At 42.7% G+C, this 25,886-nt stretch overlaps 1 protein-coding gene across 3 annotated transcripts; it reads right to left on the bottom strand.

The window, feature by feature from the left end:
- Window positions 1–7,977: 7,977 nt before the first annotated feature.
- On the bottom strand, window positions 7,978–25,620 carry LOC129848949 (trypsin-2-like). Of its 3 annotated transcripts, XM_055916021.1 has the most exons (7): window positions 24,529–25,618; window positions 23,875–24,037; window positions 9,384–9,534; window positions 8,998–9,248; window positions 8,679–8,815; window positions 8,325–8,426; window positions 7,978–8,146 (listed from the first exon to the last, which is right to left on the bottom strand). In XM_055916021.1, the coding sequence occupies exons 2-7, from the start codon at window positions 23,912–23,914 to the stop codon at window positions 8,099–8,101; spliced, it is 729 nt and encodes a 242-aa protein (XP_055771996.1). In that variant the 5' UTR covers window positions 23,915–24,037; window positions 24,529–25,618; the 3' UTR covers window positions 7,978–8,098. The 3 variants fall into 3 exon arrangements, with proteins under 3 accessions (XP_055771996.1, XP_055771994.1, XP_055771995.1); XM_055916019.1 differs by lacking the exons at window positions 23,875–24,037; window positions 24,529–25,618 and adding an exon at window positions 9,714–11,752; XM_055916020.1 differs by lacking the exons at window positions 7,978–8,146; window positions 8,325–8,426; window positions 8,679–8,815; window positions 8,998–9,248 and having other exon boundaries at window positions 9,443–9,534; window positions 24,529–25,620.
- Between the last annotated feature and the right edge of the window lie 266 nt (window positions 25,621–25,886).

Here is a 25,886-nt window from a genome sequence, read left to right as displayed (position 1 = left end):
TTGGCCTTGTGTTGTAGGTTATTGTTATGCTGAAAGGTTAGTGCTCCCCATTTGCCCATCTTGTATAATATAACATTAACTCTAACCTCTGCATAACCTTCCTCCTGTCATGCTTTCTGAACACTACTCCCTCTCTTCATCCTTCTCTCTTTCTCATCTCCACCTCCCTCCCTATCCTTAATTCCCTCAGTGGCAGCTCCTATGGATAATAGGATCGTTGGGGTTATGAGTGTGAGGCTCCTTCATCAACGCCCAGTTGATCATCGTTGCCTCCCACTGCTGGATTATGTAAGTACTAAGGTCACATTCACTTATCTTTTCCCTCAAGCCTCTCTTCCTCCGTCAGTGTATTATATTTTCCTTCTGTTTCATGTTTTCTCTCCTGTTTTCACTCACAAATCATCTGTCTGTGGACGCCATCTACTGGTACCAGAGCTCTGACTACCAGACCCTGGACCACGACATTATGCTGTTGAAGCTGGCCCACCCTGTCACTCTCAACAAGTTTGTCAAGCCCATCGCCCTGCCCACAGCCTGCCCCAAGGCCGGGGACATGTGTGGGGTGTCTGAATAGGGGAAAATTGATACCGACTCTGGTGGGAATGCAGACTGGGTGTAAAATGGGACTCAAATCAAATCAAATCAAATGTTATTTGTCACAAACACATGGTTAGCAGATGTTAATGCGAGTGTAGCGAAATTCTTGTGCTTCTAGTTCCGACAATGCAGTAATAACCAACAAGTAATCTAACCTAACAATTCCACAACTACTACCTTATACACACAAGTGTAAAGGGATAAAGAATATGTACATAAAGATATATGAATGAGTGATGTTACAGAACGGCATAGGCAAGATGCAGTAGATGGTATAGAGTACAGTATATACATATAAGATGAGTAATGTAGGGTATGTAAACATAAAGTGGCATAGTTTAAAGTGGCTAGTGATACATGTATTACATAAAGATGGCAAGATGCAGTAGATGATATAGAGTACAGTATATACATATACATATGAGATGAGTAATGTAGGGTATGTAAACATTATATTAAGTGGCCTTGTTTAAAGTGGCTAGTGGTACATTTTTACATAATTTCCATCAATTCCCATTATTAAAGTGGCTGGAGTTGAGTCAGTATGTTGGCAGCGGTCACTAAATGTTAGTGGTGGCTGTTTACAAGTCTGATGGCCTTGAGATAGAAGCTGTTTTTCAGTCTCTCGGTCCCTGCTTTGATGCACCTGTACTGACCTCGCCTTCTGGATGATAGCGGGGTGAACAGGCAGTGGCTTGGGTGGTTGTTGTCCTTGATGATCTTTATGGCCTTCCTGTGACATCGGGTGGTGTAGGTGTCCTGGAGGGCGGGTAGTTTTCCCCCGGTGATGCGTTGTGCAGACCTCACTACCCTCTGGAGAGCCTTACGGTTGTGGGCGGAGCAGTTGCCGTACCAGGCGGTGATACAGCCCGACAGGATGCTCTCGATTGTGCATCTGTAGAAGTTTGTGAGTGCTTTTGGTGACAAGACGAATTTCTTCAGCCTACTGAGGTTGAAGAGGCGCTGCTGCGCCTTCTTCACAACGCTGTCTGTGTGGGTGGACCAATTCAGTTTGTCCGTGATGTGTACACCGAGGAACTTAAAACTTTCCAGCTTCTCCACTACTGTCCCGTCGATGTGGATAGGGGGGGTGCTCCCTCTGCTGTTTCCTGAAGTCCACAATCATCTCCTTTGTTTTGTTGACGTTGAGTGTGAGGTTATTTTCCTGACACCACACTCCGAGGGCCCTCACCTCCTCCCTGTAGGCCGTCTCGTCGTTGTTGGTAATCAAGCCTACCACTGTAGTGTCGTCCGCAAACTTGATGATTGAGTTGGAGGCGTGCATGGCCACGCAGTCGTGGGTGAACAGGGAGTACAGGAGAGGGCTCAGAACGCACCCTTGTGGGGCCCCGGTGTTGAGGATCAGCGGGGTGGAGATGTTGTTACCTATCCTCACCACCTGGGGGCGGCCCGTCAGGAAGTCCAGGACCCAGTTGCACAGGGCGGGGTCGAGACCCAGGGTCTCGAGCTTGATGATGAGTTTGGAGGGTACTATGGTGTTAAATGCTGAGCTGTAGTCGATGAACAGCATTCTCACATAGGTATTCCTCCTGTCCAGATGGGTTAGGGCAGTGTGCAGTGTGGTTGCGATTGCGTCGTCTGTGGACCTATTGGGTCGGTAAGCAAATTGGAGTGGGTCTAGGGTGTCAGGTAGGGTGGAGGTGATATGGTCCTTGACTAGTCTCTCAAAGCACTTCATGATGACGGAAGTGAGTGCTACGGGGCGGTAGTCGTTTAGCTCAGTTACCTTAGCTTTCTTGGGAACAGGAACAATGGTGGCCCTCTTGAAGCATGTGGGAACAGCAGACTGGGATAAGGATTGATTGAATATGTCCTTAAACACACCAGCCAGCTGGTCTGCGCATGCTCTGAGGACGCGGCTGGGAATGCCGTCTGGGCCTGCAGCCATGCGAGGGTTAACACGTTTAAATGTTTTACTCACCTCGGCTGCAGTGAAGGAGAGCCCGCAGGTTTTGGTAGCGGGCCGTGTCAGTGGCACTGTATTGTCCTCAAAGCGAGCAAAAAAGTTATTTAGCCTGTCTGGGAGCAAGACATCCTGGTCCGCAACGGGGCTGGTTTTCTTTTTGTAATCCGTGATTGACTGTAGACCCTGCCACATACCTCTTGTGTCTGAGCTGTTGAATTGCGACTCTACTTTGTCCCTATACTGGGACTTAGCTTGTTTGATTGCCTTGCGGAGAGAATAGCTACACTGTTTGTATTCGGCCATGTTTCCGGTCACCTTGTTTCACGCGAATGCTGCCATCAATCCACGGTTTCTGGTTTGGGAATGTTTTAATCGTTGCTGTGGGTACGACATCGTCAATGCACTTTCTAATGAACTCGCTCACCGAATCAGCGTATTCGTCAATATTGTTGTTGGACGCAATGCGGAACATATCCCAAACCACGTAAGCGAAGCAGTCTTGAAGCGTGGAATCAGATTGGTCGGACCAGCGTTGAACAGACCTGAGCGAGGGAGCTTGTTGTTTTAGTTTCTGTTTGTAGGCTGGAAGCAACAAAATGGAGTCGTGGTCAGCTTTTCCGAAAGGAGGGCGGGGGAGGGCCTTATATGCGTCGCGGAAGTTAGTATAACAATGATCCAAGGTTTTACCAGCCCTGGTAGCACAATCGATATGCTGATAGAATTTATGGAGTTTTGTTTTCAAGTTAGCCTTGTTAAAATCCCCAGCTACGATGAATGCAGCCTCAGGGTGTGTGGTTTCCAGTTTACAAAGAGTCAGATAAAGTTCGTTCAGGGCCATCGATGTGTCTGCTTGGGGGGGGATATATACGGCTGTGATTATAATCGAAGAGAATTCCCTTGGTAGATAATGCGGTCGACATTTGACTGTGAGGAATTCTAGATCAGGTGAATAGAATGACTTGAGTTCCTGTATGTTGTTATGATCACATCACGTCTCGTTAATCATAAGACATACACCCCCGCCCCTCTTCTTACCAGAAAGATGTTTGTTTCTGTCGGCGCGATGCGTGAAGAAACCAGCTGGCTGCACCAACTCCGTCAGCGTCTCTTGAGTGAGGCATGTTTCCGTGAAGCAGAGAACGTTACAATCCCTGATGTCTCTCTGGAATGTTACACGTGCTCGGATTTCATCAGCCTTATTGTCAAGAGACTGGACATTGGCGAGTAGTATGCTAGGGAGTGGAGCGCGATGTGCCCGTCTCCGAAGCCTGACCAGGAGACCGCTTCGTTTGCCCCTTTTTCGGCGTCGCTTAGGGTCGCCGGCTGGGATCAGATCCATTGTATTGGGTGGAAGGCAAAACACTGGATCCGCTTCGGGAAAGTCATATTCTTGGTTGTAACGATGGTGTGTTGACGTTGCTCTTATATTCAGTAGTTCCTCCCGACTGTATGTAATGAAACCTAAGATTACCTGGGGTACCAATGTAAGGAATAACACATAAAAAACAAAATACTGCATATTTTCCTAGGAACGTGAAGCGAGGCGGCCATCTCGGTCGGCGCCGGAAGTATGTATGTATGTATAAGTATGTATAGACCCACAGTCTGAAGGGGGCCCTGAAAGTGTGGCTGTCTCTGTCAGTGTCCAACCTGTTTAAACTCCAGTGTGAGGACATCCCCATCCTGTCAAATAAGGCCTGTGAGAAGTCCGACACTAGCCAGATGAATGACACCTAGAGCTCTGCTACCTGACTCCAACCCGGACAGGCCATGACATTATACATAGGGTTGTTTTTTCATCAAAGCTAGGGTACAGGCAGGGCTCGTTTATCAATAAATTGATCACTAACATTTCGAAGCTGAGTCATTTACTCGCGCTGTGCTGCGCAATACTGTCATATCTCACTAAGATCATAACTGTAGTGACACATCACTAAGATCATAACTGTAGTGACACATCACTAAGATCATAACTGTAGTGACACATCACTAAGATCATAACTGTAGTGACACATCACTAAGATCACAACTGTAGTGACACATCACTAAGATCATAACTGTAGTGACACATCACTAAGATCATAACTGTAGTGACACATCACTAAGATCATAACTGTAGTGACACATCACTAAGATCATAACTGTAGTGACACATCACTAAGATCATAACTGTAGTGACACATCACTAAGATCATAACTGTAGTGACACATCACTAAGATCATAACTGTAGTGACACATCACTAAGATCATAACTGTAGTAACACATCACTAAGATCATAACTGTAGTGACACATCACTAAGATCATAACTGTAGTGACACATCACTAAGATCATAACTGTAGTGACACATCACTAAGATCATAACTGTAGTGACACATCACTAAGATCATAACTGTAGTGACACATCACTAAGATCATAACTGTAGTGACACATCACTAAGATCATAACTGTAGTGACACATCACTAAGATCATAACTGTAGTGACACATCACTAAGATCATAACAACTTCGTCAAATAGAAGACAGGAGAGATTTATTCACAGAAAATAAGAATGTAGTGTGACCAAAAGTAGCTAACAGCTAACTGTTCTCTCATGTCTCTTCATTGTGCAGAGCAGCCCAAGCGGAGCTGTTGCTTGATAGTCACAGACACAGAGCCGCCATGAGCAGAGCGCATGCAGAGCGTGCCACAGGGAGGAGCAGCTAATGGATTCACTAAAGGGAAGTTTTTTCTGATTTCGGGCCAGGCCTTAAAATTGACAGAAGCCTGTTTAAGTGGAAAGTCAACATATTTAGAACTGACCGAAGGTTATGGCATGTGAACACATGTGTGAAACACATGCAGTATGTTTTATATGTGAACTCATATGCAAAACAAAAGTAGCATATTTTATATGTGAACTCATATGCAAATCAAATGTACTATGTTTTATATGTGAACTCATATGCAAATCTCATGCAGTATGTTTATATGTGAACTCATATGCAAATCACATGTGGTATGTTTTATATGTGAACTCATATGCAAATCACATGCAGTATGTTTTATATGTTAACTCATATGCAAAACAAAAGTAGCATATTTTATATGTGAACTCATATGCAAATCAAATATACTATGTTTTATATGTGAACTCATATGCAAATCTCATGCAGTATGTTTATATGTGAACTCATATGTAAATCACATGTAGTATGTTTTATATGTGAACTCATATGCAAATCAAATGTACTATGTTTTATATGTGAACTCATATGCAAATCTCATGCAGTATGTTTTGCATGTTGGTTACACTTTACATTGCAGTGCCCTTCTTACTGTGTAATTATTCCTGTAATTACAGTGTAACACGTATTATAATTTCTAACCATTGTTGCAGTGTACATACTTTGCATTGTATTTAGGGTTAGGGTTAGAGCTAAAGTTGGGGTTAGGCTCACTGCTGTAAGTGCATTGTAACTCCTTGTAACAATTTCAATACTTAATCATTGATAGTAATTTATAATGAATAATTATTCGTACTTAATACAGTGTAATTACATGAGTAATTAAACAGTAATAAGGGCAATGTAATGTAAAGTATTACCTTTTGTAGTGTATAATAGTGTGCAGTTTGGGGCCTTTTGATAGTGGCTTTTCAAAATTCCTTTACAGCAGCAAGGTACATCGACATCATTAATGTGTAAAAACTCAAAAGGTGTCGCCAAGTGCTAAGTTCATTAGCAGTCATCTAACGATATCTCATGTTACCAATGGCACTTTTTGAGCTCAAAGAGTAAAAATTCTAAACACGTTCTACTATAATATTTTTTTTTAAATTCACTTATTCTTTCAAGTCATTACATTAGCGATACTGTTGTGAGCGGGTACATTTTTAAGAATTATTAGGTGATTAAAACCAAATCGGTAACAGAATTAAAGAAAAAGGAATTACTGTAGTCTAAAAAATGCAGGTTTAACTAGGCAAGTCAGATAAGAACAAATTCTTATTTACAATGACAGCCTACACTGGCCAAATGTGGGCCAATTGTGCGCCGCCCTATGGGATTCCCAATCATGGCCGGTTGTGATACAGCCTGGATTCAAACCAGAGTGTCTGTAGTGACACATCAAGCACTGAGATGCAGTGCTTTAGACTGCTGTGCCACTCGGGATCCCTAAAAAGCAGTTCCCTGACCAGGAAGCGGACCCAGGACGCGGCGGTGAGAGAGCCAAATCCTAACCACTAGGCCGGGAGCCACTTGTGGATTTGACAGCTTTAATGCAGTTGCACCTCCAACAACGCCAAAAAAAACAGCCACTATGCCGATGTCTGCTAAAGCGGATCTGATTGAATAGAGCCCTTAGAGGTTTTACTACATGACTGGGTTTTTAAGTTGTTGGTGAAATGGGTTACAAGTATGCTATTGTAAGTGTGATTACCAATTGATTATCATTGATTGGTAATGCCTGACCTGTGTCTATAAATTCCTATCTGTCGCGTGAACTGATTGAGATGGTGGTTGCTTATAGAGATTAAAGTCACGTTTTATTTCGCTCCTGTACGCTGCCTCTGTCTGATCTTAACTTTCGTTATAGTTGACGTTCCAGCCTTCCAACCCCCTTAAAGGCGCCTTACACTATTGAACACATACACAACAGTATGTGTTAATAGCATACTGTAGCAGCAATAAAAAATGTGTATACAAAAGACACTCTTCACTGAATATAGTTCATTTTGATTTATTGGAGCATTGGAGAAAATAAAAAGTTAACCGTTTTTATGCATCAAGTATCACTTCTCTCTGACATTTACACAGACATAGCCCCATAAAACCAATAATTAATGTTGCCACATGGATTCAAGGAAAATATGAACATGTCTATGACGTTTCCAGTAGAAAGATGTTTATAGTGAGAAATAATTCCTCATAACAGTTTACAAGGTTAAAGGGATAGTTCATCAAAATTAAGATCTAAAATAATCCTAATGATTTGTAGAGAGAGTAGTCTGTGCAGTCAGAGAATCTGTATTCTGTGGAGCCAGAGAATCAGCAACCCAAGTTTTGTTTGATATGTTCCCACTTAGAATACTTGATAGCCAATAATAAATGGGACTGGTAGGACCCTCTTAACATGCTCTAATTGGTCAACTGAAGATCAATACTTTCTTGACATCATCACCATACATTGTGTATTCGGACTTATCCCTTATAGTTTATTGAAGCCTTAAAAACACCTACGGTACATGTACATTAGAAGTGCCTAAGCTGTTATAGTTACAGCATTTATAAACCATCACAAATTGAGACATTCCACACTCCTTTGATGACATACAGAACATACTATTGCACTACTACATTGATGAACATGTGTTCTATGCTGCATGCATGTAAGAAGTACCTTCTACAGTATATTCATTTTTATAGTTTTAAAGTTTTATACCTTGGGAATAGACACAGTAACTCAAATGATGTTAAATGCTTTATTTGTCATTAGTATTTAATCTCCAGTATAAAAGGTAGATGTTGAACTGCACAGGATGTTGTAGAGTTCTGGGACCATGCTGGAGGACCGAAGCTAGGATCAGACTTAGTAGGTGGCCATGGTGCTGGTCAGCCAGTTATTGAAGATACAAACCTAGACGATGAGAAGGAGAAGACATTATTGGACACACTCAATGGGAGGCAACATAAGAACCATCAATCAATTTTTTATAGACAATGTCTTTTTCCTTCAGGAAACCAAGGGATATCACAGTGATGTATGTATTTTGATGTTTTCCTCAAACACAACAGGAAAACCAGTTCTGTCTTACCTTGGCGTAGACACCGGGGTTACCGGGCTCAGCACATCCATAACCCCAGGACACAACACCCTGAAGCTCACCATTGCACACCACAGGGCCACCGGAGTCACCCTGAGAGAGAGAGATAGAGAAAGAAAGAGAGAAAGATTAAGAAATCGAGAGAGAGATAGAGGAAGGGAAAGAGAGAGAGAAAGATTAAGAAATCGAGAGAGAGATAGAGGAAGGGAAAGAGAGAGAGAGAGAGAAAGAAGGGAGACACGTGATTTGAATTGGTTATTTCATTATCAATTTCTAATCAATTGAAAAAGTACATTTAAAGTCATCATTGTGGTACCACTGAATTGAGATCAGTGTGGTAAGTACCTGGCAAGAGTCCTTGCCTCCCTCCAGGTATCCAGCGCAGAACATGGCGTTGGTGATCATGCCAGGGTAGGAGTTGTTACAGTCGCTGTAGGACAGGATGGGGATGTTCAGGCACTGCAGCTTGTTGCTGTCAGCAGCTGTAAGGAAATGCAGACAGAGAGAAATGGAAGAATGGAGAGACGGAGAAGGAGGAGAGTTATGGTTATATATAATGGCATTGCGTTTCTAATAGTATATTTTCAATGCCTTTAAAGACACTCAGTCACCATGAAGATGACCAACTGGCACATGTAACCTTTGACCCAGGTTCTGCACTCACTGGAGCTCATGGTGTTGCCCCATCCAGAGACGGTACACATGGTACCAGCGGGGGCACAGCCCCTGGGCAGAGCAACAGGCTGCACGTAGGTGTTGAGGGTGGCGGGCTTGCTCAGTTTGATCAGCATGATGTCATTGTCGATGTTGTAGGAGCTGTAGTTGGGGTGACGGATCACGCGGGATGAAGAGATGAACTGCTCGCTACCCTCAGTCACCTTGATGTTGTGCTCGCCCAGACGCACCTCCACACGGCTGAAAGAGAGAGAGTTCATGTGAATGTGGAGTTCACTTGTGTCCTTTAGTTTGGCAAAAGTTAAGCTTATCAAATTGTTGCAAGGTGTTATTGACTCAATATGTTGCTAGTAGTTCACTTGGGAGTGTACTTACGACTGGTAGCAGTGAGCAGCAGACACAACCCAGTTCTCATTGACCAAGGAGCCACCACAGAAGTGGTACCCAGAGTTCAGAGACACCTGGTGGGGCTGGGAGTTGGCCTTGCACTCATACCCTCCGACGATCTTGTCGTCCTCCGTGGCGACTGTAAACAGAGAGCAGGCACATTCTTAGCTATATTACCTCAGCTTTTGAGATGGAAACGCATAGCACTATGATAAAACAACAACAACATATTTCTTAATAACATCAAAGAAACACATTTGTGATGTTAGTGTCATTACACAGTCCTGTTCTTTTTTCTATGATCATTACTATACTCACAAGCGGCTCCAATGAGCAGAACGAAGACCAGAGAAATCATGGTTGCTGTATGATCCTGTCGATGAAAGGGGCTAATCTGCACCCCTGGTATATATGCAGAATCGGATGTCAAGAGAAAGCCAATCAGAGGTAAAAGGTGCACTGCCAAGGTCAGCATTATGACGAAGCAGTTTCCATCATGGTGTGGAATGAAGTTGACCCTGTGTAACGGCAGTCTATTTCGTCCTCCTCATCGGACGAGGAGAGGCGAGAAGGATCGGAGGACCAATGTACAGCGTGGTAAGTTTCCATGATTTAATAACATGAAAACAATATACAATTACAAAATAACAAAACAAACTAACCGTCACAGTCCCGTGTGGCACAAACACTGAGACAGAAAACAACCACCCACAAAATCCCAACACAAAACAAGCCACCTATATATGATTCTCAATCAGGGACAATGATTGACAGCTGCCTCTGATTGAGAACCATATTAGGCTGAACACAGAAACAGACAAACTAGACACACAACATAGAATGCCCACCCAGCTCACGTCCTGACCAACACTAAAACAAGCAAAACACATAAGCACTATGGTCAGGATGTGACACCCTGAAGGTAGCAGAAAGCTAAATATCTGTTGTCATTAGTCCCAGTACTTTAAAGTGCAGGTTATTGACATCTAGATTTGATTGAATTTCTTACAGGAGACAGTGATACATGTACAGTGCACTACAACTGCCGGTTTGAGATGACCAGTATTCTATGCAGTTCAGACTGTATCTTGACCTCAACATGACTGCAACACAGCTGTGTGGTTCACACGTTGGTATTCTGTTGGAGAAGTCGACAAACACAGCTTTTCTGCTACCAAGGCCAATTTGAGCTTTGTAAACAAGTAAACTGGGTTTAAGGGGTTTTGTTGAAAAGTCATACAAGGCTGTCTTAAAATTTGATTTTGAATCATTACATAAGTTATACTGTATGCAATTAATATACAGTAAAACACTCAAAATAACCACACACTTGGGTAGTCCAACTTATTATATTTATTATAAATATACCTTGACAGTAGATTAAAGTCTACACCCTGTCTCAACTCCAATCTTACCCATAACCATAGATTCAACCCTAAACCTAGCTTCATGTCCAAGTCTCTGCTCAACCCGAACCCTAACCCTAGCCTCAACCCCAAATCTAACCCAACCTTCTTTTCCACATCACTGCTCAACCCTAACCCTCAACCCTAACTAACCCTAGCTTCATGTCCACATCCCTGCTCAACCCAAACCCTAACCCTCAACCCTAACTAACCCTAGCTTCATGTCAACATCCCAGCTCAACTCTAGCTGTCACGCCCTTGCCTTAGTATTCTTTGTTTTCTTAATTATTTTAGTTAGGTCAGGGTGTGACATGGGGAATGTATGTGTTTTTTGTAGTGTCTAGGGTGGTTGTAAGGTTTAGGGGGTTTATTAGAGTAGTTGGGTTTATGTTTAGTATAGAAGTCTAGCTGTGTCTATGGTTGAGTGTAGGTTTCTAGGAAAGTCTATGGTTGCCTGAATTGGGTCTCAATTAGAGACAGCTGGTTATTGTTGTCTCTGATTGGGAGCCATATTTAATTTCTTGAGAATACAGGGGGTGCTGTTTTTGCATTAGCATAATTTCCTCTACAGATTAAACTGCCTCTTATTCAATTATTGCTCTTACTATATGCATATAATTAATACCATTGGATAGAAAACAATCTATAGTTTCTAAAACCGTTTCAATTTTGTCTCTAAGTGAAACAGAAGTCATTTGACAGCACTTTCCCTGACCAAGAAGAAGAATGCAAGATGTGTATGCTCGCTTCAACGCTCTGCCTATATATGGTCACGCCACCTATGACCCGAAACACACTTCATTCGTCTTCCTCTGGGTGTCAAGAGGACGTCAGAGGAGAAATTTTTTGTTTATCTTGTACTGACGTGAAATAAGACCTATTTCTTTGGCGGTTCCGGTTCTCTGAATTGCGCGATTTGTAGGTGTGATTGTCTTCTGTTTTGCTGCCGTTACGGATGAAAACTATCTCCGTCTCTAAGTTTGTTTGATACATGTGACCATATCATCTTAATGTATGTTTTTTCAATATAGTTTAATCAGATTATTTGAATTTTTTCGGGAGTTTTGCCGTGTTCCGTTCTGTGACTTTTTTTCTTTGGCCAGTCGACCAGTACATATGCTAAATGAAGAGGGAAAGTTGCCATTATGAATGGATTGAACGACTCATCAGGACTAAGGACACCTTGATCAACATTCTGATGAAAGATCAGCAATAGTAAGACCCAATTTACGATGTTATTTCATATATCTGTCGTGCATGTGAACTGGTCGGGGGCGTGGGCTATGCTAATTTAGCGCTACATTTTGTTTTCGCTATAAAACATTTAATAAATCAGAAATATTGTTTGGATTCACCAGATGTTGGGCTTTCAATATCTGTACGCTGTGTATTTTTTCTGAAATGTTTTAAGACAAGTAATTAGTTATATGACGTTGGTCTCTGTAATTGTTCTGGCTGCGTCGGCACTATTTCAGATTGCAGCTGCAATGTAGAACTGTGATTTATACCTGAAAAATTCTATGCTATACCATAAATATGTTATCAGACTGTCATCTTATGAACTTGTTTCTTGGTTAGTGGCTATATATATTTTTATTTAGTCGAATTAGTGATAGCTACTGACGCAGGAAAATTTGGAGGCCATTTGGAGGAGGCTACGGAGGCGGGTAGTGACTGTGGTGGGGTGGGGACCACGACCAGTGCCGGAGCCGCCGCCGTGGACGGACACCCACCCAGACCCTCCCCTAGACTATGTGCTGGTGCGCCCGGAGTTCGCATCTTAAGGGGGGGGTTATGTCACGCCCTGGCCTTAGTATTCTTTGTTTTCTTAATTATTTTATTTAGGTCAGGGTGTGACATGGGGAATGTATGTGTTTTTTGTAGTGTCTAGGGTGGTTGTAAGGTTTAGGGGGTTTATTAGAGTAGCTGGGTTTATGTTTAGTATAGAAGTCTAGCTGTGTCTATGGTTGAGTGTAGGTATCTAGGAAAGTCTATGGTTGCCTGAATTGGGTCTCAATTAGAGACAGCTGGTTATTGTTGTCTCTGATTGGGAGCCATATTTAAGGCAACCATAGGCTTTAGCTGTTTGTGGGGAATTGTCTATGTCAGAGTGTTTAGTGTCAGCACTTATGTTTGTATAGCTTCACGGTCATCTGTTTTGTTGTATAGTGTTCGTGTCTTTTTTCGTCTTTTTTCTTTAATAAAGAAGATGTACTTTCCACGCGCTGCGCCTTGGTCCTCCCTCAGTCCCTTTGACGATCGTGACACTAGCCCAAGACACAAGTAATTTTTCCAACAATTGTTTAGAGACAGATTATTTCACTTAGAATTCACTGTATCACAATTCCAGTGGGTCAGAAAGTTAAATACACTAAGTTGACTGTGCCTTTAAACAGCTTGGAAAATTCCAGAAAATTATGTTATGGTTTTAGAAGCTTCTGATAGGCTAATTTACATAATTTGAGTCAATTGGAGGTGCACCTGTGGATGTATTTCAAGGCCTACCTTCAAACTCAGTGCCTCTTTGCTTGACATCATGGGAAAATCAAAAGAAATCAGCCAAGACCTCAGAAAAAATATTGTAGACTACAAGTCTGGTTCATCCTTGGGAGCAATCCACAGTAAAACGAGTCCTATATCAACATACCCTGAAAGCCCACTCAACAAGGAAGAAGCCACTGCTCCAAAGCCGCCATAAAAAGCCAGACTACGGTTTGGATATATTGAAGCAACATCTCAAGACATCAGTCAGGAAGTTAAAGCTTGGTTGCAAATTGGGTGGCAAGTAGCCTAGTGGTTAGAGCGTTGGAATAGTAACTGAAAAGATTGCAAGATCGAATCCCTGAGCTGACAAGGTAAAAATCTGTCATTCTGCCCCTGCACAAGGCAGTTAACCCACTGTTCGTAGACTGTTCTCTTGCTACCGCACGGCAAGCGGTACCGGAGCGCCAAGTCTAGGTCCAAAAGTCTCCTTAACAGCTTCTACCCCTAAGTTTTAAAAATGCTGAACAATTAATCAATCAAATGGATACCCAGACTATTTACATTGAACCCCCCCCCCCTTTGTTTTTATACTGCTGCTACCCCCGCACATTTACTCAGTACCGGTGCCCCCTGTATATAGCCTCGTTATTGTTATGTAATTCCACTGTGTTACTTTTTATTTGAACTTTATTTTGATTTAGTAAATATTTTCTTAACTCTATTTCTTGAACTGTACTGTTGGCTATGGGCTTGTAAGTAAACATTTCACGGTAAGGTCTACACCTGTTGTATTTGGCGCATGTGACAAATAAAATTAGATTTGACAGGTGCGCCTTGTGCTGGGGACAATAAAAGACCACTAAAATGTGTAGTTTTGTCACAACACAGTACCACGGATGTCTCAAGTTGAGGGAGCGTGCAATTGGTATGCTAACTGCAGGAATGTTCACCAGAGCCTTTGCCAGATAATTGAATGTTCATTTCTCTACCATAAGCCGCCTCCAACGTCGTTTTAGAGAATTTGGCAGTACGTCCAACCGACCTCACAACCACAGACAACATGTGTGGGCGAGTGGTTTGCTGATGTCAACGTTGTAAATGGAGTGACGGTGGGGTTATGGTACGGGCAGGCATAAGCTACAGCCCACGAACAATTTAATTTGATCAATGGCAATTTAAATGCACAGAGATAACGTGACACGATCCTGAGGCCCATTGTCGTGCCAATTATCCGCTGATATCACCAGAGCCTTTTGTTCAGTAGAAATTGTAGTACAAGTCCATAGCTTGAGCCAAAAATTCCCTTAGCATCAACAAAGTGAACACAGGTTTAACATTTTTATATATATATATAAAACTCACAACTTATGCTCTGGATCGGTGTACGACAGCGTGTCCCAGTTCTTGCCAATATCCAGCAACTTCGCACAGACATTGAAGACGAGTGGGACAACATTCCACAGGCCACAATCAACAGCCTGATCAACTCTGAAGGAGATGTGTTGCGCTGCACGAGGCAAATCGTAGTCACACCAGATACTGACTGCTTTTCTGATCCAAGCTCCTACCTTTAAGGTATCTGTGACCAACAAATGCTTATCTGTATTCCCACTCATGTGAAATTCATAGATTAGGGCCTAATCTATTTATTTCAATTGACTGATTTGCTTATATGAAGTGTAACTTAGTAAAATATTTGAAATTGTTGCATGTTGCGTTTTGTATTTTTGTTCAGTAGAAATTTTAGTACTAGTCCATAGCTTGAACCAACAATTCCCTTAACATCAAAGTGAACACAGGTCTAAAAATATATATAATAATTCACAACTTATGTTGGAGGGCTTGTGTGAGAGATAGGGAGAGGTCATACAGCTTAGCTCTATTCTGCCAGGCAGAGAGAGACGGACTTGACAGCTAAAGTAATATTTGGGTGCCAAGCCGAAACATTACATTCTTTCTGAGCTTGATTTAAGGCAAGTCCTAACAGAACACTTATCAGCATACGGCCTTGGGTGGATCTCAGACCTGCCTCTCTTGAAGACAGGTGCGTGCCTACCTGCACTTATGAGTAATTCAACCTAACATTATGCATTAGGAGTATATTGTGTTATACAGGGCAGTATTTTACTAATACAGACTGATCACTGAGACATTATTCATCTCTGATCAACCTGTGTCACCGTAGACCTTCATATTCACACACACAGAGTGGCTGGATGGATGCATCTTTCACTAAATCACAACACAACACGTACAATGCATAGCACAGGTGTGGAGATATGTGGTAACATTATACAGAGCCTGAGGTTTGGAGGTGGGTATTTGACTGATGTCAATGCAGAAGGCAGTTTTAACCAATCACAACCAGCCATCTCATCCGTGTAGCTAGTGTAACACAGACCAAAACATGTCAACAAACCATAGCTAATATAACCTTGTTTTCCTCATTTCTTATTCAACTTGAGTAAACAAATCTTTCACATAGAGAAAGACACAATAGGGATGACAGTTTGTCTTTGTAATTGAACCCATCTCCATACAAGTGTAGTTCTAACCGGCACTGTGGTGACTGGTGCAACTGAAGATGACCACAAGACAGTCTCATAACAGTAAAACGTGCAACAGTGTTGACGCCCCTCTCTCGCAATCTGACCTGACTATCGGCCATACAGCACAGTGAAGCCACTCAGCCGTCTGATCAGAAAAACAGAAATGGTTTGGCCATGTGTGTCAGTTCTTTCTTCTTAGCTCCCCTTACCGGTAAGTGAGAAACACCCATCACCACACACACCGTACAAATACCACCCCTCACCACACACACACCGTACAAATGCCCTTCACCACATTCACAAGTGTATCTGTCTAAATTGCTGACCCCATTTAGTCAACTTGTCGATTGTTTGGTCGATAGGCTGTTGGTCGAGCAGTATATAATATATATTTTTATGGCAAAAGTGACCTGATGGATTCACTCCTGTCTCAGTGGACTAATCCATTGTGGAGGCCGCGGGGATTGCTCATCAGAATCACCAGTAGTACATTTAATTTCCCCAATTTCTAGTCTACAATGTTTTATGGTAATTTATGTTAATGCATTCAATTTATTACTACTACAACAGTCTTTTACCATTCTCATTGTCGGAGTGTACACGTTGTTTGAGGATCGCACAACCTAGGCTACACTTCTGAGGAACAAGTTTTGGTTTATTTCATTCCATTTAGGAGTTGTCAATTTATTAATTGTAATTTGTAGCGCTTCTGTTAATGTTGAGCAAGGACGAGCACCTGACCATACATACAAGTAGGCCTAGGCTACCTGGCCTGCGCGGAAATATAGGCACAAATGTGCCCATTTGGGGATCTGATAGTATTTCTGATCGTCTTAACTCACCACCACAGTGGAACTTCTGAAAGTAATTTTTTCTTCACCTCAAACAGCGAGTCAACTAAGTCTGTTTTTACATCCATTGAGAATGACAAGGTCATGACAAGGTCATCCTCAACATAGACTATTTGAAAAACATTTTTAGCTCTCTTTCGATAACCACTCAGCATGAAAGGGAGAACAAAATAATGCTCTGATCCCGTGGAAACTACTTATCCCTTGCGCAAATAGCCAAGAGCTACAGTGCCTTGCAAAAGTATTCATCCCCCTTGGCGTTTTTCCTATTTTGTTGCATTACAACCTGTAATTTAAATATATTTTTATTTGGATTTCATGTAATGGACATACAGAAAATAGTCCAAATTGGTGAAGTGAAAAATGTTCTTGTTTCAAAAATGAAATAAAAAGCTGAAAAGTGGTGTGCATATGTATTCACCCCCTTTGCTATGAAGCTCCTAAATAAGATCTGGTGCAACCAATTACCTTCAGAAGTCACATAATTAGTTAGATTGCACACAGGTTGACTTTATTTAAGTGTCACATGATCTCAGTATACATGCCTGTTCTGAAAGGCCCCAGAGTCTGCAACACCACTAAGCAAGGGGCACCACCAAGCAAGCAGCACCATGAAGACCAAGAAGCTCTCCAAACAGGTCAGGGACAAAGTTGTGGAGAAGTACAGTTCAAGGTTGGGTTATAGAAAAAATATCTGAAACTTTGAACATCCCACGAGCACCATTAAATACATTATTAAAAAATAGAAAGAATATGGCACCATAACAAACCTGCCAAGAGAGGGCTGCCCACCAAAACTCAGACCAGGCAAGGAGGGCATTAATCAGAGGTAACAAAGAGACCAAAGATAACCCTTAAGCAGCTGCTAAGCTCCACAGCAGAGATTGGACCACTTTAAGTCGTACACTCCACAGAGTTGGGCTTTACGGAATACTGACCAGAAAAAAGCCATTGCTTAAAACTTCTTTAGGAATAGGGGGCAGTATTCAGAAGTTTGGATGACTAAGGTGCCCAAAGTAAACTGCCTGTTACTCAGGCCCAGAAGCTAGGATATGCATATAATTGGTAGTATTGGATAGAAAACACTCTGAAGTTTCTACAACTGTTAAAATAATGTCTGTGAGTATAACATAACTGATATGGCAGGCAAAAACCTGAGGAGAATACATCCAGATGTTTTGTTTTTTTGAGGTGACCACCCATAATGGCTGTCTATGGGAAAAACAAAGGAAATCCTCCCAGATTGACATCTAGTGGAATCCATAGGAACTGCGGTCTTTAGAAAGGGTTTCAGCTTGTTTTTTGAAAAATGAGCTAGAATTTGTAGTTTTCCTAGGTAGCTCTCATTTTGACTGTAGTCTTGTGGCGCGTGTGGATGAGGGTGCGCACTTCGTTATTTATCACCGGTATTGAACACACTATTCTCCGTCTTAAATTGTATCGTTTATTTACATATTAGGGTACCTGAGGATTGATTAGAAACGTTGTTGGACTTGTTTGGACGAAGTTTATTGGTAACTTTTGGGATTCCTTTGTATGCATTTTAAAGAGGGGAACAGGTGGATTACTGAATCAAGCACACCAACTAAACTGACTTTTTTGGGATATAAAGGACTTTATTGAACAGAATGACCATTTGTTATGTAGCTGGGACCCTTGGGATTGCAAACAAAGGAAGAGCTTCAAAGGTAAGTGATTTATTTTCTCTATTTCTGACTTGTGCTGGTTTGTGCTGGTTTCTGACTCTGCTGGTTTGGAAAATGTTTTTAATGCTTTTGTATTACGGGGCGCTGTCCTCAGATAATCGCATGGTATGCTTTCGCCGTAAAGCCTTTTGAAATCTGACAAAGCGGCTGGATTGACAAGAAGTTAAGCTTTTAAATGATGTAAGACACGTATTTTCATGAATGTTTAATATTATGATTTTTGTATTTTGAATTTCGCTCTCTGCAATTTCACCGGATGTTGTCAAGGTGGGGCGCTAGCGGCACGTCTAGCCCAAAGAGGTTTAAAAAAAATAAGCAAACACGTTTTGCCAAAAGGCATGTGGGAGACTCCAAACATATGGAAGAAGGTACTCTGGTCAGATGAGACAAAAATGTTGCATTTTGGCCATCAAGGAAAACGCTATGTCTGGTGCAAACCCAACACTTCTCATCACCTCGAGAACACCATCTCCACAGTGAAGCATGGTGGTGGCAGCATCATGCTGTGGGGTTGTTTTTCATCGGCAGGGACTGGGAAACTGGTCAGAATTGAAGGAATGATGGATGGCTCTAAATACTGGGAAATTCTTGAGGGAAACCTGTTTGTCTTCCAGAGATTTGAGACTGGGAAAGAGGTTCACCTTCCAGCAGAACAATGACCCTAAGCATACTGCTAAAGCAACACTTGTGGTTTAAGGGGAAACATTTAAATGTCTTGGAATGGCCTAGTCAAAGCCCAGATCTCAATCCAATTGAGAATCTGTGGTATGACTTAAAGATTGCTATATACCAGCGGAACCCATCCTACTTGAAGGAGCTGGAGCAGTTTTGCCTTGAAGAATGGGCAAAACTCCCAGTGGCTAGATGTGCCAAGCTTATAGAGGCATACCCCAAGAGACTTGCAGCTGTAATTGCTGCATAAGGAGTCTCTACAAAGTATTGATTTTGGGGGAGGTGAATAGTTATGCACGCTCAAGTTCTGTTTTTTTTTGTCTTGTTTGTTTCACAATAAAAAATATTTTGCAACTTCAAAGTGGTAGGCATGTTGTGTAAATCAAATGATACAACCCCCCTGTCACGCCCTGGCCTTAGTATTCTTTGTTTCATTTATTATTTTAGTTAGGTCAGGGTGTGACATGGGGAAGGTATGTGTTTTTTGTATGGTTTAGGGGGTTAAGTAGAGTAGATGGGTTAGTGTTCAGTGTAGGTGTAGGTGTCTAGGAAAGTCTATGGTTGCCTGAATTGGTTCTCAATCAGACAGCTGGTTATTGTTTTCTCTGATTGGGAGCCATATTTAAGGCAGCCATAGGCTTTAGCTGTTTGTGGGTAATTGTCTATGTTGAACGTTTGTAGCTTGTGTATGCACTTACGTTTGTAGCTTCACGGTCGTTTGTTGTTTTGTAAAAGTGTTTGTTTCGTGTTTCGTCATCTTTAATAAAAGAAGATGTCTTCATTTCCCGCTGCGCCTTGGTCCACTCTCTCACCCATAGACGATCGTGACATCCCCCCAAAAAATCTATTTTAATTCCAGGTTGTAATAAAATAGGAAAAATGCCAAGCGGGGGGGGGGTGAATACTGTCGTAAGGCACTATATGTCTGTACGCAGCCCACAGTAGCGGCACTTCACTACCATCTTAATTTGCCTAAAACTCCCACCAGATCAACATTGGCACTCAAGTGATTACAGTGATAATAGGTCATCCATCAAAAACAACTGACTAGGTTCTCCCATGCAGTGAGGAAGCAGAATTAATGAATCTCCAGCAGAGTCTTTGTCACATAGTGAACATGTATTTGTGGAGTATGTGAGTAGACGACAAACATGCATTATTGCAGCACAATGAGAATGGCATCAGTTCTGATTAAAAAGAGTCCCCAGATGAGTATTTGCGAGGTGCCTCTGCCAACATTCCTCAAAAAGCTATCAACACCTAACTAACCTAGTAACAAGTGTCTCCATTCAGTGCAATGGTGAGATTATCACACACTTGAACAAGGTTCCTCTCTCTCTTTCTCTCTCTTTCTCTCAAGATGAAACTGTGCGCTCTCCTGTTCCTGGAAGTGGGGCAGACCACAGCCCCAGATAACCCAAAGCACACTGACGCAGGAGCTCTGGGCCGCACTCAAACACACACACACACACACTGAGCGACAGAGACTGGCAGTGGCGTACATGTGGTATCCTGTTTGGGGGGAGGCGAGGGAATGCGGGTTGCTGTGGCCAGCAGACCAGCTGAGAGAGCGATGACTCTAAGACAGGTGTATTAAACAAAGGGGAACCAGAAACACACCACAGTCCAATTTACAATAAATCATTTTTAAAAGCTCTTTGTCATTTAGCAGATCCTCTTATCCAGAATGCATACATTTCTTACTTTTTGCAAACTGGACCCCTGTGGGAATTGAACCCACAACTCTGACATTGCAGGAACCAAGCTCCTAAGTCTGCAGCCTGACATAGCCTTTATGGTTGCCTGTCAGTTTTGGAAACGATTAAAAAAATAATTGCTTTATTGATCTTTAAAGCAGCCTCCATGGTCCTGGCCTTTGGAACAGTGTGCCGGAGGATTTGAGGGCGGGCCACTTATTTTATTGTTATACTATTTAATTTGTTAAGCACTTTGAAATGCAAATGTATCCTCTAAGAAATGTGCTATATAAATAAAGTTAGATTTGATTTTTGCCATGGCAGCACTATAGCTATTTCCTCCAGTTTATTGACCCCGCCCCTACCTACATGTCTGCATAGGTTGGATGCATATCCCTGGCCAAGCACAGCGGTGAGCCAAAGTTGTTGGGTACAATACATGTGCTTTACAAGGAACTGCTGAACAAACTTCCTCCCCACCTGTATTATATAAGCATGACTATACTCATCAAATACATTGTGTACTGTCCCCATGTTACTGCACTGACTACACACCTGTCTTTCATTCAAGCAGCTAGAAGGACAATGAACAGGGGAGTGTGTCACAGAGGGGTGAGAGATGAACAGGGGTGAGAGAATGTTAGTGAGAGATAAGCAGGGAAATGATCAGAAGAAAAAGCGAGAGAGATCGATGAGGGAGGGAGAGAGAGAGAAAGCGGTAAATGAGGAAGTGAGGAGCGGATGTTTGGGTTTTGAGCTCATTCATTTAAAAACACAGAAATGAAAACAGAGATACAGAAAGACCTGAGAAAACCGCAGTCACACATTGAGATGTGCACGCTCAGAGGTTTTCCCGAAACTGAGGGGCTCAGAGGTGATGAGAACTGAGGATTAACATCCCATTGACGTATGTACGCACGCACACACACAGACACACCTGGGGATGGTGGGGGGCTGAGAAGCGGCGCTGTCTTTCTGCTGAAATCTAACTTTATCAGACAGACCACAATACAAGTTGGTACCAGCCAGGGAAATGTACTTCTTTACAGTCTACCACTTCATCAAGTAGTTTGACTTCATAAGAACAACACCCAAAAGCCCCAGTGCAACCGCCTAGGTAGTTAGAATTTTTTTTTTTAAGTACATTTTTTAAAAAGCCACAAAAAAGCGAGCACTGAAATGTAAATGCACTTTAATACTGATAAATCTTAAACATCCTGTGGTCAGATTGCTAGGTGTTTTCTTCCTGATTGATTTCAGTGCTGGTCCCTGGGCTCTACATCACATGAAATCATCCCAAGCGGAACTGCCATGGCTCGAAACCCACAGCCAGGTCTGCACTTTCTCGATCATGTGTTTTTTGTAATGGGATGTAAATGACAGTGACACACGGCACTTAAACTACAGGAACATGACTTTGCAATGTCATGCTTGGAAGGACTTATGATTTCAGTCACATGACTATTTTTGTATCGTCCTCGCATTTCTGTCAGTGAACAGGTGAGTGCTCAGGTGTAGCAGGTCATAGTGGGCATTGGTGCGTGAGGTTGGTATTAACATGTGATTGAATGTCCCACATCCACACTTTAACCTCTAACATAAGGTGACCAGACGTCCCCGATTTTGGTGGCATGTCCCAGGCTAGTACTAGCAATGTCCCTGATTATCCCCCAGAAAGAAAAGCAACTCTGAAGTTAAATTGAGGCTGATATTTCAGTAATCAAAAGCTGTATGCAATCGGATTTCAATGTAAAATTTGTCTCACCACTTGTATCAAACTTGTTTGCTCCCTTCTATGAGAACATTTGGTCAGTGATACATTGTAACAACCACATGAACAACCATGGCCATAGCCAGGAAACCTTTCCAACAGCATAGGCTACCAAACTGGGGTGATTCAAAAATGACCACGGTAGGCTAAAATTAAGAAACATCTGAGGGGTTAATCCATTTGTGTTATAAATAATTAACGTATGTGAAAGGACTGTAGCGGAAATGTATAGTTAAAAATACTTCCATGGGCGGCCTCCCGAGTGACGCAGTGGTCTAAGACGCTGCATCGCAGTGCTAGCTATGCCACTAGAGAACCTGGTTCGAGTTCAGGCTGTGAGCAGCCGGCCACGACCGGGAGACCCATGGGGCGGCGCACAATTGGCCCAGCGCTGTCCAGGTTAGGGGAGAGTTTGGCCGGCAGGGATGTTCTTGTCTCATCGCGTACTAGCGACTCCTGTGGCGGGCCGGGCGCAATGCACGCTGACACGGTCACCAGGTGTATGGTGTTTCCTCCGACACATTGGTGCGGCTGGCCTCCGGGTTAAGTGGGCGTTGTGTCAAGAAGCAGTGCGGCTTGGTTGGGTTGTGTTTCGGAGGACGCACGGCTCTCGACCTTCGCCTCTCCCGAGTCCGTACGGGAGTTGCAGCGATAGGACAGGACTGTAACTACCAATTGGATACCACCAAATTGGGGCGAAAAAGGGGTTAAAAAAAGATATATATATTATTCCATGAGATATCTTTATCTTCTTTCTTCATGTTTTTTGGTGTGTTGTTATCTGGTCACCTTACTCTAATAGTCATCCCAGCCTCCCAGAGATAAGCCTGTCTCTCATATGAAGACTCACACCAACAATGCAAACAGACACAGAACACGACACACACACACAGTACAGATCACAGAGGTCAAGTTCAATTCCAGAATCCCCCTCACCCATTGACACTTTCACTGAGCAGCAGAGCAGAGAATTGACTCCAATAATCATTACGGAGACAGGAAGTGAAATGAAGGTAAAGAATGTGGTGGGGTGTGGTTTGGTAAGGGTACACACAGCACACTCCTATCTCACCACCAACACCCCTCACAGCCAGGTGAATCATAGACCAAAACAAACAGACTGTGTGACATCTCCTCTCCCTCCAACACATACCTAACTGATCAGGGTCAAATGTTTTGAAATGGAAAACAAAAATGACCTACTGAACTCGACCCAGTCCATAGCGCCTAGCAGGTAGTCAGAGTTAGCAAGGAACCCTCAGAGGGCAACAGTACTAGGCCCTATCTGCTTCATGAGACTAACTGAAGTTCAATGCATGTAGGGTTTTCAAAAACAAACATACGTGTCGCCGTCGTCATCTTGGCACGTCGCCTGGGCAACATCTGCCAGCAGGTGTTCGGTGTGTCCCGTCGGGTAAAGAGAGGACGGGAGGTGAGAGACAGGCACGTTCACAACCAGCGGTGACCTGCTGGGCCAGGAGTAGAATGGGTACCCTGGATAGGGATCTGGGTGACCGAGGGAGGGAGGGGGCAGATCGAGAGAGATATTTGGTACAATACTGTGAAATAAGGAAATTACAGATGACCCATTGACATGTTTTGCAAGTTTTTAATCAGTTCAATAATTTATCGCTGGAAGGTCTGGCAAAAGTGCTTCTCAATGACTGGTGTTCCAAAGCAAGACTAACCATCACTGCACAATGACACACACACGTTCTATGAAGGAACATACCATAGAAAAAAACTGTTTGATTCAAAGGCAAATGACCACTAACTGATTCAGAAGTATATTCTCTTTCAAACCAATACCTTTGATTATAGTCAAATTAATACACTTATAACATGACTGTCAGATATGATTACGCATTTTGTTTTGCTCGATTAGAGAAAAATATAAGAAAATGCGATGGGATAAACTTTGAATAATAATGTCATGGGCTGTACACTTTCATTTTAATACTTTTTTTACGTGTCTTTTGCAAGGGCGACTAACTTACAGTAAGGACGGGGGGCTTGCATTGAACGAACCGGACCGACGCTTTGGTGTCCATTGTCAAAACCGCTGGCGACGGACAATTGTCTGTGTGAGACGGATGCCAGGGAACCAATATTCTCATTGTCGTAGCTCTGTAAAAAAATATTTGGAGGACTCGGTCTGTAGCACAAGTCTTTGTAGGGGGATAAGCGCTCCTCTCTCTCGGGTGGGGTACGTGACTGTTCCGGCGTCTCCCATTCGGTAGGAAATTGACGTTTCCTAAAAGGAAGCCTCGAGGAAGATATGTCCTGTGTTCGTGTGTCTGTTGTGCTGCGCTCACCAGGGTTCGGAGGGAATGGCGTGTGAGAAGTTACAGCTGGGGAGTGTTTTTTCTCCAGAACTGCCGGGTTTCCCGTGTTCACAAGAGGTTTTATCAACGATGATCCACAACGATGCGCCAGCGGCTCCACAGTAGGGCTGGGATTTCCGTTTGGACAGTCATCCTCCGTGAGTGGGGCAGTGGGATACGGCACTCTCACCCGAACGGAGAGACCTTTGCTGGTGGGAGTCCAGTCGGCACCGTTCCCACACTCCCTCTTTGTGGTGCGCAAATCCAGTGGCACTGTGGTTTGAGTCTGGTGACCGTTCATGGTCATGGTCCTCCGCATGAACACGGATCAAATATCCTGGAATCAGCCTGAGGTGTTTGTCGTCTCAAAACATAGCAGTGATTCAAATGCGAATTCAATTTATGTTTTCTATAGCCTAGGCACAGTCTCCTTCTCCACGAAAGTATCCAAATGTCGTTTTGCATTTGGAGTTTAATAATGTAATTTGCCATGCCAATAGAAGAATGGCTCGAGGCTATTCTCCAAATCCATAAGTGTTCCTTTAGAGAATTTGTGGACACTGGTAATTTAAATAAATTAAAATCACACAACTGACTCGTAAATGTTTTGAATATGATAAATAAGACTTTCGAATAAACTAACTGACGGTAACACACCTGCAATATAACTGCAGGTAGGCAAGTGAAGAAAATCAGAAGGCTATTATGTTCCTTCTTTTATTGCAACGAATCAAATAGTCCGTAAACTGTCTCTATCTCATTCACATAACCAAATCCGCGAAACTGGGGCTTTCCCTTTCGTATAAGAATTAACTCTTTACCTTCCTGTTTGCAAACTCAAACAGTGCGTTCTGACTGTCTACTTTTTTTTTTTAAACCAACACCTTTAAGATATTAAAGGTTTATTGTAACCTATATAACTTAAGTGTTCAATGTTAATTAAGACAGATGATTGATTTAATTCACTTAATGTTAGAATTCCTGTTTTACCCCGGTTTAGGCTATGGATTGACCTAATATGTCAACGATGC

The sequence above is a fragment of the Salvelinus fontinalis genome, unplaced genomic scaffold, assembly GCF_029448725.1.
Source record: "Salvelinus fontinalis isolate EN_2023a unplaced genomic scaffold, ASM2944872v1 scaffold_1290, whole genome shotgun sequence".
Lineage (NCBI taxonomy): Eukaryota > Metazoa > Chordata > Actinopteri > Salmoniformes > Salmonidae > Salvelinus > Salvelinus fontinalis.
This window is presented reverse-complemented; position numbering and strand designations above follow the sequence as displayed.